At 35.1% G+C, this 16837-nt stretch overlaps 1 protein-coding gene across 12 annotated transcripts in view; it reads right to left on the bottom strand.

Annotated features, from left to right (window-relative positions):
* Window positions 1–16837, bottom strand: part of Snap91 (synaptosome associated protein 91) — a 139545-nt gene that overhangs the window by 63287 nt on the left and 59421 nt on the right. For all 12 annotated transcript variants that reach the window (XM_047558079.1, XM_047558084.1, XM_047558090.1 and 9 more), the window contains exons 3-8: window positions 16188–16330; window positions 15457–15532; window positions 14851–14953; window positions 13103–13196; window positions 11299–11410; window positions 2567–2673 (exon numbers count right to left, since the gene is read on the bottom strand). In XM_047558079.1, coding sequence (XP_047414035.1) covers window positions 2567–2673; window positions 11299–11410; window positions 13103–13196; window positions 14851–14953; window positions 15457–15532; window positions 16188–16330 — 635 coding nt within the window. The remainder of the gene's footprint in view (window positions 1–2566; window positions 2674–11298; window positions 11411–13102; window positions 13197–14850; window positions 14954–15456; window positions 15533–16187; window positions 16331–16837) is intronic.

Raw genomic sequence — 16837 nt, 5'->3', positions numbered from 1 at the left:
TTGCCAAGGTTGCTCTTTTTACTGCCCTGAACTTTGGAATCACAATTTGATTGGAGGGTTGAGGTGAGGTGTATGACAGAAATTTTATTACTTTCTATCTGCAAACATTCTGGGAGGCAAAACTACAATGCTTCTGACATTTACCTTGGATGAGCAACTAAGACTAACTTTGTTCTACACAAAGGTAAGTGTTTATCAGAAATGCCTAACACCTATAAAACAACCATTTACAAAGTTTCAGTTGTCTGCCTTAAGAGAATTCAGTGGAAGAATCTAAGACATGATAAGCTTTCTCTACTTCAAGCATTTACTGGGAAATTTGAATATTTCCATGAAAATTGTTTAACTATATGATGGATAACTTACTGTTAATATTTTCTGAATATCTGATATGTGTGTGTGCATCATTTGTTTTACTTTATTTTGTGGTCCTGGGAATGGAATCCAGGGCCTTGCATGTGCTAAGCCAGCACTCTACCACGGAGCTTCTCTTCCAGCCTCTGTTACGGTTTTTCAATAACATTCTAAAAATCTTCTATGAACTATTCAGGCAAAAAGTACTAACTATGAGATAGTTACGAAGTACGAGCCCATACATGTATATACCACATGAGTACTCTGGTAGAAAGGAAAAGTTTGTACATCTGTTGAAAATTTTCTATATTAATCAATCATAACCCAACCACTCAACATTGCCTTTGAACAATAAGTGTTCAAATTATGAGTAATGCAACCAAAATAAAAAAAGAAACTGCAAATGGTTAGGGTTATTCCATTGTGGTCTAAATGTTTATTCCATTAAAAATAATGTTGTAGGAAGGATGGTGGAATGAGACCGACATTATTACCCTATATCCATGTATGATCACACAATTGGTGTGACTCAGCACCATTACCCCCAGAAGAATGAGAAGTTGTGCCCCATTTGTGTGCAATGTGTCAAAATGCATTCTACTGTCATGTAAAACAAATTAGAACAAATTAAAAAATACTGTTGTAAATTAGTATCCATATTATAAAAACATCTTACTTACACTGTTCAAATAAAAACGCGTTATTTACTATTCCTTTATTTAAAGACAGACTTTTAAAACTATATCTGATTTTTTTTAATATCTCCTTAGTAGCCTAAGTTTAGTTGGTGCTAACACAAGGTATCAATAGGCATAAATAAAATCAAATTTTACATGTAAAAATAAGAGTGGACAAATAAGTAGCCCTTTTTTCATGGAGCTCTTGAGCCCAGCCTTTCTGCTGATTAGAGAAGCATATTCCTCAGACTGCCACATGTCCAGCTCCTTACTCATACCCAGTAAGAAACGGGAAGACTGGGGAGCATGTGCCTGAGGACTGAGTGGAACAATGAAATAATCTGCTCTGAGAGCTTGGGCATAATTCCACTAGATTGTACTGATAATTATGTTTAAGCCATGGAAAAGTCATACCAAATACAGATAATAAAGTCTTTGTAGCAGCAAAAGTAAAAACTTCAAGCAGTCCTATCCTTTCTTAAAGGCAACCAACATCAGTAAGACCAAGAGCAAACACACAGTAACATGCCTGCTTTAATGTATATGTAACTGACATAAGCTCATATTTATCTTTTACTTCCCATAGTATAGTTAACGTTTTTCATTCTGATTATGTGTTATATGTCGAAGTTCAAGAATCTGCATTTTTTGATAGTATTCTGATCTCATTTGAATGAGACAATTACTACTACTGTGAACAAATGAGGCTTGAAAGATAATGCGTGGCTTATAGCACTTTTTAAGTTGTATGTCTGAAATGTGTGTCCCTAGGTTATATTCTCAGAATGATAAATAGCACAGGATGACATCAAAGTCCCACAATCCATGTGTTGTATGTTTTGCTATTGAACCTCAGATTCACTCTCATACTCCACTTTGGTTAGTCTCTAGCAATCAGTTAGTTGTCATGTGAGATAAAACCCCACAGATCATCCTTCTAGAAGACTACAACAACGTTAAAATTTTCAAAACCAGTATTAGAAATTCAATAATTGGAATTTGTAAAAGAAAATAACAACTCAAAGATAGCCTCAGGATCACAACTGTGTAATTATGGCTATTATGATTAGGTATAATATCCTTAAGAAATAATTGATAAACTTTATAAAATGAATTATGCTTTCTGTTTTACTTTTTCATTGTGTTTCAATCATTGACAATGTAAGGAGGGTCAGAATTTATGACTCACATGTTAAGAACAATGAACAGAGTTTTTCTAAAGTCAAACCTAGGGTTCAGTAATGAGGAATAAAAAATAGCTATCATGTAGGATAGAGTAATGAACCATCTTGCAAAGCACCAATGATCTTCTTAGCCAAGAAAGACTGTAGGATCATCATCTGATTGGGAGGTTGTGTAGGGTACAGCTCTGAGTCATAGGTTGGGTGAGATGACTTCAAAGGTCACTTCTAACCCCAATACACTATGACTTGGTGGCAGATATCTTGCCAAATTCTGCATTCTGCTATACGCTAGAAGTAAATGAGCTAGTAGTTTCAAAATTACATTTCCCAAAAAAGATTGATATTACTTACCTCTGCAACCTTGAGAAATTCAGATACCCGTGTCATTCTAGTTAGAAATCGTTTGTAAATTTCTAGAGCATCTTTACATTGTCCTTTCTTCATTTCAAAAAACTTTTCTACAAGAGATAAAGTAATAAGCAATTTGAAAAGAGTATTCTGTCTTATTCTAAGTTTACGTTGGGATTACTACTTAAAGCTTAAAGTTTGAATCAAAACACTTGGCACTAAAACCTATAATTATTATCAAGGGGACCTGAGTAGTTTAAGAAAGGTGTGTGGGCTAAGATAATCATATACCTTGTATGAAATGATCTAAATAATAAAAAATAAAGTAGAATACATAAACCATCTCAAAAGGGCCTTCAAGATCAATATATCCCAGTATTCAGTCTTAGAAAACAGAAAATTCTTCCTAATAACAGCCTCAAATTTTCTAACTGCATTCTACAGCATTCCTATTTTCTTACTAGGTAATTATAAACCAATGATCTATATATTGTAGGTTGATAATCTGTAAATCTTCCTGAATTAAAGAATACTTTTAATTTTCTATAGTTGCTTTTATGGGTCAAAAATTTTTTCTTTCAAACATTATGAGCCTTTTAGTTATAAAATAGAGGTTTTTTTCACGCTTTTTATGGAATAATTTTAGTTATATAATACATTTGGATACATTTTGACATAATCACAAAAGCAAAGAATTTAATTTGCTTTAATTCAGTCCCCAGCACTTCCTTCTCCTCCTCTGTTCCCTACTCCCTTCTCTCTACTCTACTGATCTTTCTGCAATTTATTTAGAGCTTTAAAAAATTAGTGTCTTGTGCAAACTCACATCAATGTTTATAGCAGCTCAACTCACAATAGTTAAGCTATAGAACCAACCTAGGTGCCCTTCACAGGTTAATGGATAAAGAAAATGTGGTACATATACACAATGGAATGTTACTCAGTCATAAAAAAGAATGACTTTGGCTGATAAATGGGTGGAGCTGGAGACTACCATGCTAAGTGAAATAAGCCAATTCCCCAAAACCAAAGGTCGAATGTTCTCTCTGATATGCAGATGCTAACACACAATGGGGTGGGGGAGGGAAGAACAGCAGTTCAGAGGATTAGATAAAGGGGAATGAAGGGAAGGGGGAGATGGTAATAGAAAAGTCAGTAGAATGAATCGGACATAACTTTCCTATGTTCATACATGAATACATGACCAGTGTAATCATGTACAACTTCAGGAATGGGAAGTTGTACTCCATGTATGTTAAAATAGACTCTGCTGTCATGTATATCTAAAAAGAACAAATACAAAATGAAATAAAGCTAGTATACTTGATCCTGGTATTCACTGTGCTGTATCCATGTACATCATGTACATGCTTACGAAAGTTTGAAGTTTGGTCAGATTCATTCAACTGCTCTTCCCTTTTTCCTTCCCTGTTTCCTCTCCTTCAACCCACTTCATTTACTCTATTGATCTTCCCAAAAGAGAGGAGTTCTATGAAAACCATTTGGTTTACCAAACCTTTATGACTTTGTAACGTATAATCCTCTCTCTTTCTCAACCTCAAGCATTATAGACTGAAAAAGAGAGAATTACTTCACTGTTTTCTTTTGAACTCCCAACACTAGCATTCATAATAATTAAGGTAGCACAGCTCTGTTATAACTACAGTATGAAAATGTGTTTTTCTCATCTATATTTTGAGGAAAACCAGCACTTTCCTTGTTCAGTCAATAATTATTGACATTGTAGATGGCAACACAGCAGAGCAATGGGTTACAACTGATGGACCAGTACCTCCTTTATAAGTTCATTATTTTATAATTGCAAATGGTTAAACACATGCCACTTTTATATTCTCTCATAATTGAGAGTTTTTTTTTTATGTCATTCAGTATGTAATTTTACTACCTCAAAAGTATTTTTAATTTTCTCAAGAAAAGTTTAATAATATATAATTATGCAAAGAACTAATTATCTAGAGCAGCTACTCATTACCTTCTGTTGACAGTCTTTGGGTAATTTTACTTTTAACACAGACCTCCCCATAGGGTATTTAAGGGAAGCCAAAAGATCAAGAAAATAAACACTCTCTGTTATCTACTTGTTAAGATTTGAGAGAGAAGTGAGGTTTTCAATAAATGGCCAAATCTCAGGTTACTTTCTTTCTCCACTGTATCTTGTTTTCTAATGCTATCGACAGAATCATGACACTATAAGAATCTTTTTTCATCTAAAATTTTGAAAATAAGGACTTATGGAAAAACAAAATTTTATCTCTCTTTGTAAACAATCTTCACATAAACAATTTCAAATATCTAACTTACTTTCTTACTATAATCTAAATCTATTTCTTTGCATCAGATCCTCAGCAATGACACAAACTGAAAAATCTTGATTTCCCTTTAGAACTAATGCATTAAGAGCTAGGGATGTAATTCAGTGCCTACCATGCATGAGGCCTTGGTTTTGATCCCCAATACAGTAAAAAACAAAAAGAAAGAAAGAAAGAAAGAAAGAAAGAAAGAAAGAAAGAACGACCGAACTATTGCATCAAAATTAAATTTTTTTCTCTGTCTCCTCTGAATTTCTGTATTTTCCATGGTAGTTAGGATTCAGCAAAAAAACAAAACAAAACAAAAAGACATTCAATCACTATAGCTTTAGGTTATAATCTCATAACTGTTTCTATAATGGTAATGACAGAGAAAGACAATATGAACTATTAACTGATATATGCAAAACTATGGGGTTCCCTTGTTCCCAGAGACCAGGGGTGGGTCTAGAGAAAACACTTCTTTTACAGAAGGGACAGGTTACCCCAAAATGAGACTATGTTTCTTTATACTGAAGATAACCTATCTTGCTGTTCAGTATATGAAATAATCAAATTTGACATTTGTAACATGATTCTTATACTGTAACATGAATATTTGAAATAATCAAATTTGACATTTGTAACATGAATATTTGCAAAGTTGTGATAAATTCTCCTTTGTATATTAATATTAATTTTTAAAGGGTAACCTAGGAAAGGAACCAAATGAAAAGGGATCTCATTCTTGAGAGACAAGCTTAGATTTTTCATATGGATTAATACTAAGGACCATTAGTCAGTTAGGTGAACATTTCACTTGGAAGTCAGAGTTTCATGACAGTGATAAAACATTTGTGAAGATTTGTAGCACCCAAACTGAGTCTAACGTTACATGTAAAGTATTGGTCAGGGAGTCCTTGATTAAAACTAACCCATAAAATATTTATAAGTTTAGTTGCTAGCACTATCTGGTAAATAAAACACATCTGCCTCAAAACAATTAGGATATTTTCTTGCATATCTATGTTCTAGATTAACTTCAATAAGAGCAGCTTGACAATGCTGAATGCAGACAGCACCACACCAGAATGTTATTAGGCAAGAACACACAATTCCACCACTTTTGAAAAGTCTTTAGTAGAGAAAGGCACAACTCTCCTCCCTTTCTGCTGCTAATCTAGCCAGTAGACTATCATTTTCAATTTAAATTTAACAAAATGTCTTGAATGGTTGGATGTGGTGGTGCACACCTGTAATCCCAGAGACTCAGGAAGCTAAGGCAGGAGGATAGAAAGTTCAAGGCCAAACTCAGCACCTTGGCAAGACCCTTAGCAACTGAGGGAGACCCTACTGCAAAATAAAATATAAAAAGGGCTTGGAATGCGGCTCAGTGGTTAAGTGCCGGTGGGTTCAATCCCTGGTACCAAAGGGGAAAACAAAATTCTTGAGTGGTTATTTTTTTCCTGTTTTGTGGGGAGGGCATTTCTGGGGTTGAACCTAAGGTCTTGAGCATGTTAGACAAATGCTCTACCACTAAGCCACACTGCCAGCACTTGAATGGTTATTACTTTAATGCAAAGAGAAACTAACTGCATTCTTAATACTGTTTCTCTCTAAAGTCTACGTAAAGAGAAGGTAAAGTAGAACATCTTGAAGTAGCTGTTCAGGACAACAGTAGAGAACAGTCACATGGCTGAACATGTTTAATTGCAAAGATGCTAAATCCATGTTCCTGAAGCAAAAGTGGGAATAAAACAAGATGAGAGAGGTTTTTTCTGACTGGCTGTGGATTTCAGGAAGATGAGTAACTCAAAGATAACTGACATTTAAAAGACTAATTATATATAAACAGAATAAGGAGATTAGGAAGGGTAAGTTTAAAAGTTCAGTTTTAGAGATTCAGAGTTTTAGGTAAGAACACAACATCTAAATTTAAGTAAAAACTGAAGTGGAGAAGAAAGGTAAGAACTGAAATAATGGATTTGGGGTTCATCAAAATGGAAATGATAAGTTTTTTCTTTCCCAATGGAAAATATACAGAAAAGGCAGATAAGTAAATGGCTAGAAGTAAATTTTAGCAAAAGCTTTCATTTATGAGCAAGAAGGAAAAGTTAAGTTTCGCCAGTAAAAGATAATAGGGAAGTCTACTCTGATTTACTGATAAAGTCTCTAATGTGATATAAAGGTCTATTTGGTTTTAAACTTTGCAGGTAGGGCAAGAATTGTTCCTTACTAAAGGCAAAACCTTTAAGAGCACTTTGATGCTGATGATTGGTGCACCAGACCTTCATTCTATCTCTGGATTCATATGAAGCCAGAGTTCTGGGTACAAATTTAGCACTACAAATGAGACAGATCTGTGGGAGATCTGGAAGCTAAAACTGAGGAGATAACCCTCTTCTTGTGCCTTTTCAGGTAGCTATTGCTTGTGATGGGCAAGATCATGGATATGTGAAATTATCCTCCAACAGCATTCTACTTTCTACTCCAGCTTCTTGGATTTTGAGGAGTAATGATTAAGGCCACAGTCACTTGATATGACTCCTCAATCCCTGCATAACAGTTTCAGGGGTCCATTTCCCAGTGTTGCAAAGTAGCTGAGGTGGCAATGGCAGCTTCTTTTAGCATACTTTCAGCAGTGGTCTCAGAGGTGGTAGCTCCTCTACAATGTGACTACTTAATTCTGGGAGTTGTTTCAGTGGAAATGACTAGTACCAGTTCTCACAGGCTTCCACTAAGTATACAGCACCTAACACCCTGTATTAAATTCCTTTCTTTATAGAATATGGGGAGTAGTTTCTGCTTCTTGAATAGACACAGTATTTGCTACCAGAATTGGATGCAGAAAACAGACTTTCAAATTGGAATCCCAGTGTTAGATATGTAATGCAATTAGATATGAAGGTGATGAACACCTATGACTATTGGAAAATGGGGTCCTTGAAGTCCATGCTCTATACAGGAGTAAGACAATTACTTAAATTATCATTTAAGTTTTTGTGAAATGAGCACTTGGAATGAAGCTTATCAAACCATGGGATAGGCTCCACAATGGGAACAAGGCAAATGGAAACACAGAGTGGACAGCTGCTCCTGCCTCCACTGGAGTGCTTAAAAAAGAAAATGAAAACACAGCACTTTAAATTACTGGCTTAAGGCAAGTTCAGACAAAGGTACTCCTGCCCCAAAATAATCTTATCTCTTGCAGCCACAGGGAAAGTCAGGAGTCTGACCTTGTGAGTTACTGGATTATTGCATAGGTGGAAAAGTTCCACAGACAGCCTTGCTGTGGTCTCTCTTGTGAAAGTTAGGGTATTTATTCAGAAAAAAACCAAAAGGAGAGTATTTGTCTGAACCTAGCAACCTTAACTAGCAAAAATCTGGAGAATTAGAAAGGATTCTAAAGCCGCTAGGCAGGAAAGAACAGAATGTCAGTTTTGTTATATAATCAATAATTATCGATTTGGGTGAACATGCCAAAAAGTGTGGGTTCAAACCCAGCATTTGGTAGTAGTTCTAATACAGTGGTAACCAGATTGAAGTCCTCAAGTCAACAGGTACAGCATTAGTTGGGACCTTATTAGGAATGCAAAGTCTTAGGCACTACCTCAGGTCTACTGGTTTAGAAATTCTGGGCTAGGTCCAGCAATCTGAGTTTACGGGAAGCCCTTATATCCTGATGAAAGTTGTTGAACACTGCTGAATGTACTTTTTTCAGGTATTCTGCACAGGGACCTTAATCAGATTGAGTGTGCATATGAGAAACGGACATACCCAGACTTTTTTCTTTTTTTAAAACTTTTTCTTTTTCTTTGTCTTTTTTAAGAACAGTTTTGGCAAAATAAAATGGAAAGGGACAGTGATTTCACAGATCTGCCCTGACCCCACATATATAGCCTTTCCCATTATGAACATCCCCTACTCTACTATGTTCTGGAGCAGACTATAGAAAATTGGTATAATTTTTAATTTAAATTTTTGATAGAATTTATCAGTGAACCCATCTGGTGCCTGGTGTTTTCTATTTTGAAAGGTTGTTAATTATTGATTCAATTTCTTTGTACATTCCAGTATATTCAGACTATTTCTTATTGTGTAAGTTTTGGCAGATTGTGTCTTTTGAGGAATTGTTCATGTAGGTTATTAAATTTGTGAGCAGAGAGTTGCTCATAGTATTCTTTTATTATCCTGTTAAGGTTCATGGGATTTGTAGGGATGTCCCCTCTTTTATTTCTGATATTGGTAAAGTGGTCTCTACCCCCCCAACCCTTTTAGTTAGCTTGGCAGAAGACTTGATCTTTTGTATATCTTTTCAAAGAAACAGCTTCTTGTTTTATTATTTTTCTCTGTTGATTTCTTGTTTTCAATTTTATTGACTTGTGCTCTATTATTATTTCATTTTCTTCTTACTTTGGATAATGTGCTCTTCTTTTTCTCATTGCACAAGGTAGAAGCTTAGGTGAGTAATTCTAGACCTTTCTTTTTTCTAGTAAATGCATTCAATGCTATAATTTGTAATCTATATGCTGCTTTTATTGAACCCCGCATTTTATGATAGATTGTGTTTTCATTTTCATTTAATTCAAACTATCTCTGAATTTCTCTTGAGACCTCTTCTTTGGCTCATGTGTTATTTAGAAGTATGGGGCTTAATCTCTACCTATTTTGGGATTTTCCAGTTTTTTGTTTTTGTTGTTGCTACTGATTTCTAGATTAATTCTATTTGTGGCCTAGAAGCAGACGTTGTATTATTTATATTCTTTTAAATTTGTTAAGTTGTGTTTTATGGCCCAGATTGTAATCTGTCTTGATGAATTTTGCATGCAAGCTTGAGAAAAATGTGTGGTATGCTGCTGTTGAATAAAATGATCTATAGATGTTCGCTATATTTAGTTGATGTTGTTAAGTTCAAATCTGTCCCTTATTGATTTTCTTCCTGGGAGATCTGTCCATTTCTGATAGAGTGATGAAGTCTCCAATTGCACTAGTGGATTTATCTCTCTCTCCTTGCAGACCTGTCAGTTTTTGCCTCATAGAGTTTGATGCTCTGTTGTTAGGTACATCCACAATAAGGGCTGTTACTTCTTCCTGGAGAACTAACCCCTCTTTCCTTGTGAAAAGCCCTTCTTTACCCCAGGTTCCACAATTACTCCAGCCTGAAGTTACATGGGTTTCATTCTAGGAGATCTAAAGGTACTCAAAGTGTTTGCAGCAGATTTAAATATTATAGAATGCCTCTGGCACACTCCGGTACAGCTCTCTAGTGCTTTAGAGCACAGTCACGTCTTTAGATAGCAACTCCTTTGGAAAAATTGTTGTTGGTTTACATCTAGAGACTGAGATTCTGATGACAGAACTTCAAGTGGTCCTTAGACCTAAAGTGGGTGTTATCTAAAGTACAAAACCATAAAGGTAAATAAGTGCAAGGACACTCCATTATCAAGTGGAAGTAATAGTAAGAGATAAGTTTTAGCAGATCATAAAGCAGCAGGTGGGGTGTATGGACAGAAGCTTCATCTTACCAGTGTCCTACTCTCTCTTCTATACTGCTGTTTTGTTCATTTCTCCCTCAAATCATACTTACGGCCTCTGGGGTGTTCCTTATGACCAGCTTCTGAGGAATAAAAAATTCAAGTTTGGTTTAGAAATGGCTTCTCATGCTGGAACCAGCTGGAAGTGACCTGATGAATCACATCTCCACAAAGGGATGACCTTGACAGTAGAAAGAAATCTTCCTAGTAAATTAAACTTTCAGCAGTATATCTATCCGATTTTCTGCTTTATGTCAAAGGAAAGCTAACAGAACATATGGAACTACATCAAATCAACAATTGGCCTGGATGACAAGGGACTTGGAAAAATTAAATTGAAGCATGGTGAAAAGCATAGTAGTGGATGAACCTTCAGAATGGATAAATAGCACGAGATTACTTTCATCCCATGTGAATGCAAAACAAACAGGCTCTCAGATAATCTGAAGGGAACACCACAGGAAGCTGCCATGATGTCAGAAATGGAGGTTGTGAATAGACTGAACAGCACAGGCTTCCCACCCATCTACTATTACTGCTGAGTCCTCAGCCAGTCAACACCTGAGATCAATGCTGAGCTTCCCTCATAGCATCACAGTCCAGAGAGATAGACCCCTACCAAGGAAAAGGTTGATGACTAATTCCTTTTACCTGGGAAGATACCACACTGAAATAGAGAGTTTTCCTAAAAATAAATTTTCTTCTCTGTCCACATTGCTCTGCCAGTGCCACCATCTGTGGACATTCTCAGTAGCATGGTTTCCTACATAACACTGCCCCTGCCAAGGGTTCACTTTACTGCAGAAGAGTAAGACAACCAAATCATTCCACAGAATTTGTCAGTCTCACCACATACCCCATCAGCCCAACATGTTTCTGTAGTTCCACCTACCGAGTAAGTTAATAACTCCATCATTGTAGCAAGCGAAAAGTTTGATAAGATCTTTGAAAAGCAGCATAAATGCAGCATTTATGACACCATTTGTTAGCTCATTTGGATGCACCTGGAAACAGATGAAAATTTAATGTCAGCTGCATATCATCAAGTCAACATCTTTCCTAAATCACATTAAAGTGTCTCAATTACTAAGAAATTCATTCATATTTTACAAATGTTGGGCAATTTTAGTAACACTAATAATATCAAAAGACCAATTGTATCTTGTTTTACATTTAGTTTTTAATTTAGCTTAAGTCAATGAAACTAGGCCGGTTAAAAGATGTATATACATTCTATTGACCAATGAACCATAGATCAATCAAATTCAGTGTTTGAAAACATGATTTTCTACTGCGTTTACAAGGTTATATTACATTTCTTCCATTTCCACTACCTTTAAGTCTGTGTGACCATGAAGGTTCAGGCTCAAGTGTGCAGTGACCTCAGTGAGAAAGAATGGTGGGGTTATATCTTAGCCAGCTACTTCTGAAACACTTACTGAGCCTCAAAGTTATTTACCCATCCACTAAATATGCCACTGCCAACACAGAAGAATATTTACCTCCCACTCCTCAGTCTTTGTTCACAATTCTTAGACTTTGTCCCCCCCACCCCCACACTGCCTTTATGACTTTTTCCCTTTAATGCAGTACCCTTATCAAGGGCAAAGAAAGCAAAGGAAAATAAATGGATAAGAAGAAAAACAATTAAGAGAAGCAATTCATTCCATAGAAATTTAGTTAATCTGTAAAATCTGTCAAAGCCAACAAGATGGTTTGCTGACTTTACTGAAATTTCACAGGAGTTAGGCGGTATGACAGGGCTCAATTATAGACTAAACCAGATAATCTTAACAGAGACTTTAAGCTACTAATATTTGAGGAAAGCCTTTGTTTTAGGCAACTACCAAAATACAGAAAAGCTGATGAAGTGAGTTAAAATTTTTTCAACATGTAAAAAAATGTTTTATTTTTATGAGTCAGGTTTTAAAAAAAATTTGATATTCTGAGGTAACTGTAAACTCACAGGCAGTTTAAAGAAGTAATACAGGAAAAAAAAAAAGAAGTAATACAGGGAGATCTCATATCCCATTTACTCAGTTTCTCCTGAAGGTAACATCTTAAACTATAGTCAAAAATAGTATCACAATCAGGATATTGACAGTGACACTTATTTCCATTTCCGTTGGTTTACTTGTATCCATTTGTGAGTGTGCATGTAATTAGCTCTATATGACTTTCTCATAAGTGTGGGTTAGTGTAGCTGCCGCCACCACCACAGTCAAATATAGGTATAGTTTTAAGACACAAATTACTGATTGCTGGGAAGAATCAATGCTGTCCATGATAAAACAAAGATGATTCTCTGTGGTGCAGTGTCACTTAAGTGATCCCCATAAAATGATTTCCAATGGTAGGTCCAGTAATTTAGCTGCCTGCAGGTGGCATCTTATAGATACTTCATCCTGTCAAGCACAATAGGAGGCCACCATCCTGCTTAGAACAGAAGGTTCCAAGAATGCATTGCTCATATTTTTCCATGACTTAAACACCTGACAAGCTGCTTGCAAACTGGGGAACCAAAATCTTCTCTACTGTGCTTAACCATCTGACCTAAGTATTCATCAAATTCATTTAAATGAAGAAAAAAAATCTAAAGCTGCTTCCTGAGGAAATCTCTGGATTTACCTGTAGCCCACCTTCAAAGGAAAGAATACTGATTATGTAAGGAATATTTTTTCTGGTGAGATACATACATCAAATTCAAGCAGTGCATCAATTTGTCCCTGCAGTATTGGCATACTCTTTAGTAGCTTCTCAGGAGCCATTGTCCGCATTACACCATCAGCCCTACAAAAATTTTTAAAAAGAAAAGGATAAAATTTCCTCGCATATGGGAAATCCAAGGTCACACACACACACACACAGTTCCAAGCTGTGTCCTTCCCCATGTCCTCTTTCATCTTGTGGGGCCATTGTGAGGCATTATGAGGCTATGCCTGTTTCCTGTTTCTATACTACTTCCTCTTGCGCATTATCAATCCTCAACCCCACAGGTGATGCTTTCTTTCTATCTGCACTGCTCTTGGGCAGAAAAGCAATGTGGTTTGAATAAAAGAGGTTGGTTGAATTTTTGAATAGATTTTAAAAATCTGTAACACAAGCAATTGTGGTAAAAATATAAGTTCTCTTAAAAAGCCATTTTTTGTTTTTTGATAATAAGACAACATGCCTTGGAAGCCTAAAAAACCTGTAGACCTGCGAGTGATACCACCATCCAGTGAGGAAATTGCATGTTGGCATGCACTTGTTGCCCAAATGGAGATGGCAGTTTAACAGAACACCAGACTGGAGGTTGGTGCTGGAGGGGGCATCAGAAGAGACACTGTGCCCTGTACATATCTACAAACCTCTTAAGGAGTCCCTGCATTCAGCGATGGTCAAGGAGTAGCACTATCATAATAGCTGAAGGAAATATCCAGGCTGATAATGGTCACCTTCAGAGTCTCTCTCTCCCTAGTGGTGGAGAAAGCAGCCCAGAGAATCCTTAAAGGCCCATACAGGGGTGCAGGGTCTTCTAAGAAGGCCATGGACATATTACAGAGAGGTCACAATGAATTGAAAACATCAGGAATGGTGGCAGAAGTCAGAGGATGGTGTATGATGTAGAATCATCTATAATGATAAGGGGATAAAGGGGACAAAACCCCTAATTTTATATTCACCTAGAAGAACCTGATGTATTCTGAGCAAGCAAGTTTGTATTTTTCACCACCATGATGAAAAGGTAGTTCAAAGTTAAGTTTAGGTCAGTTATGACAAAGATAGAGAGATGTCTTTTCATTTGGATTCTTGAAAAGAAAAATATTAAAACTTCTTGAATACATTGCCATTATTTCAAGTTAGTAACAAATAAAAAATGTGTACAAACTTTTGGCTGAACACTTTTGATTAGATTAGAGGTACATAAATGGTAATTATGGATTAAAATTCAAGTATTTCAATGAAATTTTCTAACCAATAGGTAATATTAATAATTAATTTGATTATAGGATATTTGTATTTCTTAGGACACTATTACTTATCAAAACGGATTCCACCTACCCACATTTTAATTTTTACCTCAAAACACACTGAAATAGCTATTGTCATCTACAGCCACTCTACTTTCAAATAAGTGTAGCCAATTCTCTCCCTCCTTAATTATTTAAAGACGTTCATGTATTTAAGAATTTGGCATCATTTTTAGCAAATAAAATTTTAGACTATGTAAACTCTGAGCAGCTAACTACTCATATTTTCTTTGCATAAAGACATAAATAAAGCAATGCATATGGCAACCTCATGGCTAACTTCTATTTATTTATTGATCATCTTTCAGGTGATTGTAAACTGGGTCTTTACGGTAAAAATTAATTGGCACATAAGCTTAGTTAAAATAAATCAAGTATGCTTCAAGGACTTATGCTGTTCCAATAAACATGAGAAAGAAAATTAACAATACCCTTTCTTCACTCTGGCAAAATCAAATGCCATCTGTCTGTATGAGAAAGCCTTTTCATTCAAATATCTACTATAGCGCCTTATGAAGGTAGACATATCATAACCTGGGGGAGAGAGGAGAGAAAATAAAATTAATTAATAAAATACTGTTTAAATAAAAACAACCTGTTTCATAATTAATACAGGTAGCCATTTGGTAATAGTCTACCTGCTTGATTTGCTCACCATATATAGACAGTCAGTAATTATGGTGAATGAACAAATGAGTGCATTTCAAACTCTATTAATCTACAAAGAAAATTTCTTTATGACTGGAATAATTTTTTTAAAAATTTAGATGGCGTCTTTCATTTTACTGTCTCCTGTACCTTCATGAACAATCTATGGGTCAAGTATACCCATAGTTAATTTTAAAAGTGAACATCAAAAATGACGAAAAATAAAATTAATGTGCTGAATTGTCTACAATTCAATATTTAAAAATTATTGTCATATAGTTACTTTTATATTTTTTCTTAAGTGGAGGTATGAGTTATAGTGATTTTGGATTAAAAGCCTCCCATTAAACTTAAAGCATTAGCAAAAAAAAATATTTAAATAACCTCACCATGGGATCCACTTTTGTCCAAAAAATTGCTGAGATTGAATAAGGTATTTCTAGAGGCCAAATACTGAATAAATCTCTGAAACACAAAAATTAGAATTAAACATCTGTAGTCTCAAATTAGACCTTAAAAAAATTTCTGACCAAAGGGAATTTTTTTTTACAAATTTTCATTGTGATCTATAAGTTTATATTTTTCTAATGTTCTATAAGGGGGGAAAAACTTTGACTAACATTCACTAAATTAGAATTAAATTATAGAATTTTTCATTTCTGCATATAACAGGAATACTGCAGATTTAACATGGCTCAGTAAGCATTCCATACAAAAGATTAATTGTAATTTTATCAATATTTTCCAAAATTAAGTATTTTAGGAATGTCATTTTCACTCAAAGGAAGGAAGGAACATTTTCTATGGGAAAAATAGTCTTATTGCTCCTCTACTCTAACAATAAGTTTTCCCACTAATAGGCATATATAGTATTTATGTTATAGGCACTAGTTACGTTTAGTACTTTGGTATCTCTAAGACCAGGTCTAACTTAAATTTTATTTTCACAAAAATAACCAAATAGAAGACTAAAATTGTATTCCAGATGATTTTGAACATGAATTTCTTCTTCATCTCCAAATTAATGAAAATTTGAAGGGCCTTACCCTTTTAACATCATCATATTCTTCCATAAATGCCTTCATCCTCCACCAAAAAAAAATTAGTTTACTTAGCTTACCTCATTTCCATGCACCATGAGATGATGTGTGGTCACTAAAGCTTTAAACACAACCACCCAGCTGCTATTTGTTGCCCGCTCAAAGAGAGTGTCAGCCATCTGAGGGATATTAACATTGGTCTCATTGGTAGCCTGGATCAAATCTACAAAAATAGAGGACACAGATCAATGGTGTGAATGATTAAATACCCATATTCACCTCAGACTTTAAATATTTAATCCTCTTTACTAAAGCATGGCTTCGAAATTACTGACAAGGATCAATTAAAAAAATTAAACCATAATAGTTTAACATGCAGACACATTAAGTACATTATTTACCCAATGTATTTATTTATTCTTGAGTTTATTTTTTTTAGTTGAATTCCTTTTTGTGTTCTTTTCTGAATTTTATATGTTTTTCTAGGATTAATATCTTTTTAAAAATACAAACTTCAAGAGAGCTAAGACTTATGCTAATATTGTTTTGCTCCAATAACAATGTCTCAAACATGTAGACACTTATCCTAAACACTATTTGAAGGCAAAACTTAAATGTGTTTTTTGAAGCATGGTAGCTGAAAGCATATTTCACTAGGATTAATTTTGAAGAGTGCTAATTAACATACTTGTCATGTGAGTGTCAGGAAAAAAAGCAAATAGTAAAAGAG

This window comes from Sciurus carolinensis, chromosome 7, assembly GCF_902686445.1.
Source record: "Sciurus carolinensis chromosome 7, mSciCar1.2, whole genome shotgun sequence".
Classification (NCBI taxonomy): Eukaryota; Metazoa; Chordata; class Mammalia; order Rodentia; family Sciuridae; genus Sciurus; species Sciurus carolinensis.
The sequence above is the reverse complement of the archived record's forward strand: the minus strand, read 5'-3'. Positions and strand labels throughout refer to the sequence as shown.